The sequence below is a fragment of the Perna viridis genome, chromosome 8 (assembly GCF_037379345.1).
Source record: "Perna viridis isolate PV_CMFRI_1.1 ecotype Kerala chromosome 8, ASM3737934v1, whole genome shotgun sequence".
Classification (NCBI taxonomy): domain Eukaryota; kingdom Metazoa; phylum Mollusca; class Bivalvia; order Mytilida; family Mytilidae; genus Perna; species Perna viridis.
Window position 1 is genome coordinate 28694328 of NC_142452.1, and position 10777 is coordinate 28705104.

The 10777-nt window shown below is 32.4% G+C and overlaps 1 protein-coding gene across 1 annotated transcript; it reads right to left on the reverse strand.

Moving 5' to 3' along the window:
* Positions 1 to 203: 203 nt before the first annotated feature.
* On the reverse strand, positions 204 to 10124 carry LOC148610099 (uncharacterized). Its single transcript, XM_088541625.1, has 5 exons — positions 10019 to 10124; positions 9133 to 9284; positions 6317 to 6852; positions 5728 to 5832; positions 204 to 359 (listed from the first exon to the last, which is right to left on the reverse strand). The coding sequence occupies exons 2-5, from the start codon at positions 9275 to 9277 to the stop codon at positions 213 to 215; spliced, it is 933 nt and encodes a 310-aa protein (XP_088397751.1). The 5' UTR covers positions 9278 to 9284; positions 10019 to 10124; the 3' UTR covers positions 204 to 212.
* Positions 10125 to 10777: the final 653 nt, after the last annotated feature.

Sequence of the window (10777 nt, forward strand, 5' to 3'; positions counted from 1 at the left end):
TTAATCTTTTGGATAATTTAAAGGAAGAACAATTTATAGCTGGTTACCAATTTTCGTTGAATTCGTTAATCGGTTTAATTACGAAACTTCAATAAAGAGGCTCTTAACAAATCCACGAACTCATGAATTTGTATATACCATGAAAAAGACACTCATGAATACATGTATCTTTATTATGATACAAGTACATGTATATGGTTTGGTAGAATTATTTATCCGACATGATACAAAATGAAAATAATTCCTATCACAAATCCAGTTGTAAATCCAACAATGATTGAAAGGGTGATAAGCTTCTTGGCCTTGATCGCCTTTACAGCGGCGATGTCCATATATCCCTGATCTGCTGCTTTGTTGGCCTGAAATAGAAATTTGTCAGGTGAAGATTATAATTACTCGCAAATGTACCGATTAAAATAAACAGACATCAAGTCTACCTCAATATTAGGTTTCCTTTAAAAATCATTGAACTATAACAGCTAACGTTCCCAACAAATATCAACAATGTTCAATTGCTTTTATATGATTTGACGGACAATGTGAAAAAAATGTTTTAAACAATTTTAATGCCATGCCTGGATTGCTAAAACAACTGTCAATAGAAAATCATGTATTAATTGTTGTAGCACTAACCGAAAGAGTAATCAAGGGAACCAAGGTTATAATAGTAATCAAAAGAATGTAATCAAGAAACAAATACCAGACATGGAAAACAGACATACACAACGAAGAACATAAAATAATTAAAATCATACATACAAAGTAACAAAAGCTAATGAACAACTGGACTCCACTAAAAACTGGGAGCATGGACCAGGTGCACCGGTAGGGTAAGCGTCCTCTGCTTTTCTAGAAACACCCGCCGAGTTGCTCATAAAAAAGTCAAGTCCGTGGCAGACGAAAGAGGAAAGGAAAACTATGACATGTTGAACAAATCAGTTTTAATGGCGCAGATGGAATCACCGTAACGATCCACGAGTTCATGATGACGACCATAAAACTTCTGTAGTGATGACTTTAATCTTGTAGCAACATAACCCTGTTCCAGAGGCCTATTTGTTAGAGTTCTAGCGCGAAACAAAAAGTCTGCGTAGTTTCAGCAAGCTCTGGCATAACGTATGAGTTGTGATATGAACACTCCATACGCAGGAGCCGAAGGGATGTTGCCACAGATGAAAGGAAAGTTGACAATTCTGAATGAAAAGTCATCACGTTTGTCGTAAAGTTTGGTCAGTAGTTTTCCTTTACCATCGATTTCTAAGTGTAGGTTAAGATATGAGGCTGATCTTACAATGTCTGTAGTATCCTTTATCTCAAGTTCTTTGGGGTAGATGCGATTATCAAATCCCCAAATTGAGGATTGTTTAAAGATAATACGTCATCTATATAGCGGACACTGGGATTAAAGGATCTAGCTAAACTATATTCTTTCTTTCGGATCAGATCAGCTATAAAGTCAGCCTCATAAGAATATAACTGTTATAATAGTTGTTTCTTTGCTTGTTATATGAGAAGTGAGATTGTCGTATAATAGTCGATTCCTTCTCCCTGATAATCAAGGAAATCTCTCAATTGTAATTACCAATGGTTAAATTACTTTTTTTGCATTAAAATACATCATTGTTTTATTAAGACGCTGTCTTTGAAAAACCATGGAAAATATCATTTTTTGTCCAAAAGTCATTTTTGCATTGACTGAAAATTTGTGTTGGGGTCAAAAATGCTAATTATTCTTGTCAAACATTGTTTTATTTATAGTAACAGTCATTTGTAGGTATTTACATAATTATTTTTGATTTTCCACCATTTTTCATCAGTAAATTTAGACTATTTCATTGTTGAAAAATGAAAGTGTTAGAATTTTGAATAAGACATTTTGAAACAGTGTGAAAAGAAGGCTTTTTTAAGCTAACGAAAGTCAGTTTGATAGTTTATTTTGAAAATCGGCACGTTGCCAAGTTAATGAATATTGTAGGGTTTTTTTCTTCTCTTTTGATATGGGCAACTTGGAAGGATATCATAGCCGAAGTAACGCTTAAAATTAACTATAGTTACTTTTAAAAGATAAGTGTTGCTTTAAATTACCTATTTGTAAAATGTTGAGCTGAGATTTTTACACTTTCATAACTTTTTATGCACTTAAAAAGAGGTATTTTTCGTGAAAATTCGAAATATATTAAGCAGATTTTTTCATATGTTATATTTGCATTATGCCAATCTGTATAAAATATGTACATTAAAGCGAGTCAACTAAAAGATTAAAATCAGAGAAACACCGTATATCATTTAAATACAAGTTGGAAAACAATATATAAAAGCAATATTTGGGACGAGATGACTGTTGTCCGACTTTGTCAATTGGAAAATTAGATGTTTCCATTCCCTACATTCTGTTCCTCGTTTGTTTGTTTTGGAAAATGTACATAATCTACGAAATAATAAAACGTACAAGGCTTAAATAAGATGAAAATCTCGTACCCGAGTATCTTTATATCGGAGGGGTCTGTATCTAACTTTGTTACGAACAAATATCGACGTAATTATGGGTGGTAATGCTGGAGTAGTGGAGATCGTAGATTGTTTTGAAACACTGCTTAACCATTTAAAAATCCAGCTCTGAGCCTAACGCAGACTGTCATTAGCATGAATTTTAGTAATGCTTAAAAAGCGTTGAGAGAACACAACACAACATTTTTTTAATGTTGCGATTTATGTGTGTGAAAGACAGACCAGCATGGTGTATTGATAAATGTGGACAGTATCACGGAAACTCTAACGCCAGTAATGAATTCAATAAAAAATGTAAGACAAATGTACTGATATATTCATTATTTTATATAAAAAAAGAAATCATATAGCCAAAAACATTTCGATTACTACTAAAAAAGTACATATGTACAGTTTGTAGTTGCACATGTACAAAAATGTACAATGTATGGTACAATGTACTGAATAGGCGTGTGATAAGTCGGATTCCCAATGTGGTAAATACTTTGTATTTTGCCTTACAGTACAATCTAATCCCATTTCAGCTTTTGGATTCAGTGTCCGTGGCTATTTTTTCTGATTTTTTCCCGTGGAGGGAACGACCAAAAATTTGCATCGCAAATTTGACAGTTCTAACATCGTTGGGAATTTTTCAGACCTTTCTATATATATATATATATATATATATATATGTACACACAAACGTCTCAAAATGTGACGACTCTACACTGCTCCATCGGATCAAACTGATACAGGGAAGATATATAAACGTATATAAAGGTCTGAAAAATTCCCAACGATGTTAGAACTGTCAAATTTGCGATGCAAATTTTTGGTCGTTCCCTCCGCGGGACTCGAACTCGTACTGCTGTGACATCTATGGCAACACCGCCTGCACACAGTCCAGCGTCCTAGACCACTCGGCCAGCTAGGCTATATAAAATATAGCTTTCGCTGGCCGGGTCATTCCTCCTCTTAAAATCAATCTAGGGCTGTAATTTAGTATACGATGTATAGTAGTGCGGGACAGTTCATTGTAGATGTTATTGTGTAGGATAGAGGAACACATTAATGATCCATGTCACAACAAATCAATATTATACAAACGTCTCAGAATGTGACAACTCAATTCGCTACACTACTCCATCGGATCAAATTAGTACAGGGAAGATATATAAACGTATAGAAAGGCCTGAAAAATTCCCAACGATGTTAGAACTGTCAAATTTGCGATGCAAATCTTTGGTCGTTCCCTCCGCGGGACTCGAACTCGTACCGCTGTGACATCTATGGCAACACCTCCTGCACTCCAGCGCCCTAGACCACTATATATGTACATGTATGTCTGCAAGTAAGACTGTCAAACAGTGTTACATAAATGTACATATACATGTATGTTATGTTATGGGAATTAAAAATGAATCTCTCTTCTCAGAGAGATATAATGCAGCTTGTTCATGTAAATCTGCTATATTTCTATAATCCATACTTAAGAAATTATATCTGCTTAAAGAATACACATGATATTGTTCAAGATTCATTGTCGGTTTTATAAATGTTAGTGCCTTTATTTGGAAAATATTCTTAATGATAATGAATGCTTTTGATTTTGTGGTAGATATATACATTTATGCATGATTATTTCTTTTCTGTTAAAACATGCAGGCATAATACCTAAATTGGTTATTCAGTGTTTGACCCCATCCCTCCCCAGCTTGTGTTTTGCAGTTATATGTCAGTACATAGGAGTTAGTTATGTTATTTGCATAAAGTATGAATTTGCAAAACTTTTTCTTGATTTTTCTTACTTGCAAAGATACTAAAAATGTTGTAAACGATCAATAATGAACACCAGAATGATTTTGATTTTTAGCAATTTTCGCCCCACCATGCCAAATCTATCATGCTGTAGAATTGTCATTTGATAAATTCCCAACCGCAGCCCTTGTTTCTTTATACTACTAGGGTGCATCATCATGTTTCCATAAAAAAAATAAATTTAAAAGCGTTACTTCAGCGATTAGAAAAAGTTAAAAGACGGCTAAACTAAGGAATTTTAAAATTTGGCAAATTTATTCGTCACTGATTATAACAATCTGCCTGTTGTTTTAGAAAAGGCTAATTATACTTTATTTAGTAAATTAAGTTCATTCATCATATATTTAAAACTTTCTAAATAAATTATGTCTTAATTTTGCAAGTTTTTACCTGAAAATTGTCATTTTCTTAGTAAATTCTCAGAAAACAAAATGGCGGCCTTATCACGGCCATTTTGGATTTTACGGAAAAAGATTTTGCAGTTTTCGTTTCACATGGGGTCCTACCTAATGCACTTAGAATTATTAGTAATTGCTGAAATCACTCTTGGACGATTTTGCATGGTTTTCTAAGAGACAGCCTCTTAAGTAAGGGAAATAGTAGAGTCCATAATGTAACAAGTTTGTACTTAGTGGCAAAACATACGGGCTGCCTCGACTTGTGAAGCCTTATTCTGACGCGGTTCAAGACTTATTAACAACAGATTATCAATTTTCTTTCAATTAATTGTTTGAACCATGGCACAGATATCAAAGAATAAACGTCAAATTATATTAAGAACAATAATACCATATTCACGACGAATTGACGAAATAATTTTGATTTTATTTCCGCTTACCAGTAATATTTCGGGAAACTAAGAACATTTGAAACTGTGAATTCAAAATACGTTATTGTACTTAATAAAGTAAATCAACGGTTATATGATTTGTATTTCGAAAGAATGACTTCAAACTAAAAACTATATGACACATTGACAGAGTCATTTTTTGACGCAGGAATTAAAAAAGATAACAAGTTTTGCAATACCAGTATTTGTACTCGTTACATGAATTTTAAAGGATGTAACATGTACATTTTTGCACTGACAATATTCCTTATCAAAACAGAGACTCCAACTTGCTATAACCCAAAGTATCATAAGTAGCATAAACTATTTTCTATATTTTACTTGTTAGATGCAGTTTACTCTTGATTCATGCGACAGAACAGAAAAAAAGATAAAACTACTTAAAACGACATAATGACTTGAAAAGGCGGTTGATATAATTTCCTATTGGTTCATATAACGTTATATGGACCGATAAATATATCAAGGAAAGAAAATAGATAAAATATCTTAAGTGCAATATAATCAATGATTACTAGATATACATAATGTATAAACTCAGTTAATAAGACACATATTATAAATGTACTTACTTTGACAGCATTAATTACTGCGAATATACCAATAGGACAAAAACAGCAAACGCATGCCATTATAGCAGGTAAAAGCCAATTTACAAAAGGTATAGGTTCTGGTACCTAAAAAAAGAGTTCATATATCAATTTTTATAAAAGAGCTCATTTGGTGCCCACGTCAGAAACATTTCTTCACCTGAGGAGACAAATATTAATATGATGTGTTTCTGAAGCCTGAATAAATTTTTATACTCAAACCAAGCAAGGAATATGACAAAAATATAAATGTTTCTATCAAATGCGAAAACACACGAAGAAAAACGTAGATACTTTTATTATTTTCATAATTCCATTATAAAATTACAATTGACTTTGACGAAAATAATAAAATTGAAATTTTGCAGTACTATGAATAAAAATCATTTGATTTGTTTTTCTTGCTAAACATAAAATAAATCTTTAAAACTCGGTTTAATTAAGCACACAATTATTAAACACAAAAATGCAATTGCAATCATAAACATTTTGCGATCAATTCTGGACATAAAGTAGTCATTGAACGTCATTGGTCAATACACCTACACATGTTTATTACCATTACACTTACGATTAAATGGTCACGGATTGGATCATTAAATCTCGGACTGTTACAGCTACTGTGTGATGGTGTCACCATTATTGACTCCTGATAGCAAGGCGGTAATCTTGATTGGTACTTTGGGTATATATGGCGCTGCTCGCTTTGACACTCTTGATCAGACTCATCTGAGTCAGCCAGTTTATTTTCAAAAATAGCAACCGAAGATTTATAGTTATTGGAAAAACCTGAATAGTCTTTTTCTTTAGAACATGACTGTTGGGTTTCAACATAAACCTCATCATCGGTTGATTGTCCAATTTGATTGTTTACATAAGGCTGGAAATTTTGTTTGTCATCGATTAATTGGCACTCTGTTAAGTTTGTTGGCTCTTCATTCAGAAATTCAGTATATGATGAACAGTTGTCAAAAGGTTTATGGCTGTCTAGATCAGCTGAGTGGGATGAATTATTACCAGAAGTAGGGACATCTGCAGGTGTCTCTGAGGGCACCGGTGATAGACTCGATATCAGTGAGATCGTGGAATTGTCACCATTTTGAACTTCTGTTAGAAGAAATATTCGATATGAGCTATAAATGAAAATAGGCATTTCAAGTAGTTATCTCACTGTCAGTACCTTTGCTTAAAACTTGATACATTTTTTTTCAGCCCATTTAAAAAAATGGTATTTAACGCATGTCTATCTCTGTTATGACAATACCATGCAAACCCTTTTAAATCACCACTGGTATAGTCACGAGGGAAATTTAGCGCACTGTAAAACTGATTTAACCCACCATTTCATCTGAAGTGCCTGTACCAAGTCAGGAACATCGCGGTACCATTTGCTCCGGTGGTGTAATATCTATATTGCAAGATCTATTTTGGACTTGAATTGATTATGAATCGGCTTAGTGTTCGGTAATTTTGTTGTTACCCTTATTCAGTCTTTATAGCATGAGAACATACATGATGTATTCATGTCATTTATTAGTGATATTTAAATGAATTGAGGTTAACATATTTACACGACGTCTAGGACAAATTTGAATTTCTTAGAACAATGTCTCTAGTACAAATATCGCTATAAGGAACCATTGATCAATGTATAAATGATTTACATTGCAAAATCTTTATTGCTTTCTACTTGTACTTAAATCAGTCAGTTATGCAATCAGGTTATTGAATACAATAATATTATTCCCTAGATAAATGAAATAATTCCTTTTTGTGATAATTTAAATATCATGAGATAAAATAACTCATCAATTTAATCAAAGTTATTACCAGTATCCCAAAGGCAGTCCCTTCATTTTAATTATGGTAGCCATATTTTAAACTTAAGACAGGAAGAAATTAATGCATGTCGAAAACTGACATAATTCATTTTTATTTCTTATTTAGAAGCAGTTAAAGACCAAATAACTTGTCTTAGGTTTTTGCACTTTTGTTATTAAATGTCTATTGATTGAACATGATTTCGCAAGGGAGGTAATATTACTTTTCTCCACAATGCAGATCCGTATGCAGAAAGTAATATAGTTACGAAAATATATCTAAAATGCATCGTTTCGTCGGAAGGTTTTTCTAGATCATGGATCACGCCCACCCTTTGCAGCGCAAAGTTTGTCTGAATTTGTACCCAAATAAGGATTCCAACTTACGTGTTAAGGGTTACATGTTATAGGCCCTTCTGTAGTTAGTTGGTGAGCATATTCAATGTACGCAAGGTAGGGCATGGGTAGAACAAAAGAATTTTCCTAGCGGAAGTGTATATTGAGGATGCTCATCGACTATCCTACAGTAAGCACAAAAGGGTCTATTTCACTGATGTTCTTATAAACAATAAGTAGGTATAATTGGTGCTTAAACTCAACTGCGAATGTCAGATTACTTTTTACAAATACAAAAACATCCCTCAATCATAAATTCCCGATATGTTGTAAACATATGTAATCTTCTAACAGCAGCATTAGGGTGTCGATAAAACATTTATTTTCTAAATAATATAAATTCTAAGCAGTTTTAAGTGGAGTCCGAGTTGCTCATTTGCTTTTCTTAATTTGTATGTATGATTTTAGTTACTCTATGTTCTTTGTTGTGTATGTCTGTTTTCCATGTCAGGTCTTAGTCCCTGGATTACATTCTTTTGATTACTACTATAACCTTGGTTCTCTTGATTACACTTTCTACCAAAATTAGCATATTTCATTGGAATGATTTTGCTTGACAAGGTACTTATCTTCCATTTGTAATTCAAAGCGTCAAAGTTTAAAAAAACTTCACTGAAAATGGTAGTTCATAAACTCTTTTTGATAAGGTGTCAAAAAGGCAAAGGCATGTTTTGCTTTTAAACAGTATTGAATGAATGTATCATTTCACAATAACAGTCGTGAATCGTGGGAATGATAATTGGAGTCTATCTGACAAACATCTAGAATAGGACTGTTTAGTGGAGGAAAAAGGGACTCATGCTTGTCCCTATTTTTATCTCATAGACCATCAGTTCGTCTCATGAGATAAATATATCAATGTGTTTTTCTTTTTCCGTGTTCTTCTGTGCGCAACTTGTAAACTAGACGGATATTATTCCCCTAAAGGGAGAAATTCTAAATCCTCAGAAAGGATTCGTCAAATGAATTAAGTCCTTTTTCCCCTAAGATACATTTTCTAATGAAAAGATCAATCAACCAAGCTAATTATACACAAATGTAATGAATCAATGATACATATATAATCATTGATTCATTACATTTGTATATAATTAGCTTGGTTGATTGATCTTTTCATTAGAAAATGTAAATATATATATCAATTCCATATGATTAATAATATATTTTATACCTTGACTTTTAAGTATTTCGAATTCACGCTGTATCAAATCGTCGACATGTTTTTGTATTTCCTCGGTCAGACTGTTCAAATAAGCTTGATTATCACGACTGTTAGATGTGAGACTTTGTGTCTCGTTCTCAGTGAAGTAAGCCATTCAGATTCTGAAAAAAACATTATGTTGAGCATTGTTGTGCATTTATGTTCTCCGCATGCTCAGTCAGTACTTCTCCAAGGTAAATGCATCGCTTTTCTGGCAGAGTTTTAATTCGAAACATTACTTACATAGCATGCAAATGGCATAAAAGAAATGACATTGCATTTTTCAACAATCATATATTCAGGAATCTGTATTCATTGTGATAATAGTTGTCACTCAATCCAATATTCGTTTCTTTCCAAATTTATTTGTCAATAAAGCGGACGTCTTTGCTATTTTTTTTTCATTCGGCCAGGTTGAGATAAGTTGTACTAGCAAATTGGGTAATTACATTTCTTTCGATTCTTACTGTTTTGTATTTCATTTATATATAAACATACATATTTTTTTGTATTTTAAAGTTATTTTGCATACACGTTGTTATATGCAATGTTGTATATTTATCTGTGACGGGGAGATTTTCGATAAATTGGACGTAAAACATTTACTAGGTTAACACTTGCGTGGTGATTGAGCTTTTAGATTGTTAGATGTTCATAAAAAATATTTATGGCTTAGCAACTGCATGTTTTGAGAAATAGATTACCGTATAAACCTAAATATTGACATATAGGTGGCTCACATAACTTATGAATGTAAAAAAAATGATCTATCATTACATGAGACACTTCAATCGAAACTTCAAAGAATGATTTCTTCGTATATAGGGAATGATAAAGTAAAATAAGATGTACTTACATTTTCAAAAAGAAACCATTATCCCAAATTGTCCTTCTTTTATCACAAGAATACTCTATTTTGGCTTTGGTCATTAGCAAAATATTTTTCCTTAACCAAGTTATACAAGTATACATGATTGGTATATGTAAATATGTTTAATGTTGTAATTTATATGCATGTTCTGGTGGACAAATCGATTGGCGATGTCGTGTAGATGGATTACAGAACATTGATTCTTGGAGAAATGTAAGCATATTCAATGTTATGTCAAAATGTATATATAGGTTTTCCGAATCAAGAATATCTATCGTACTTGAATAAACAATTATGAAACCTGCTTTAGCTTAGCACTTCCGGCATAAACGAATACTTTAGTTGATACCGATGTTCCATTTATATTCAGTTTGAAAAAAAACATAGAAACTGATATGAATGAACTTCATATCCTAGGACAGATTTTTACTTTGTAAGATCAACTAAACACAATTGCTATGCATTTTAGGGCAAATTTTAAAAGATCTGCAATATTTTTGTATTCCATCCCTTCACAATAAAATTGTAAAGAATATAAATTGAACCAAACATCGAATTTGTTAAGCAAATACAATTTGCAGATAAATATTACAGATTTGAAACATTGCTTGATATTTCATGCATAATTTCGACCAATTTGTCTTTTTTATCGTATATATTGTATATATTTAATGTTTTATTCTTTTGTTAATAAACGGTGCATTGATTACATTTTGATCGTGAATCCAGTCAGAAACGAAGTAC

Bases quoted from the DNA above. Each gene is read 5' to 3' on its own strand.
- LOC148610099 (XM_088541625.1), bottom strand. From the start codon at position 9,277: ATGGCTTACTTCACTGAGAACGAGACACAAAGTCTCACATCTAACAGT. The intron at 6,853-9,132 runs GTATAAAATATA...TTCTTCTAACAG, and splicing joins CGAAATACTTAAAAGTCAAG to AAGTTCAAAATGGTGACAAT. The intron at 360-5,727 runs GTAAGTACATTT...TTTCTATTTCAG, and splicing joins CAGTAATTAATGCTGTCAAA to GCCAACAAAGCAGCAGATCA.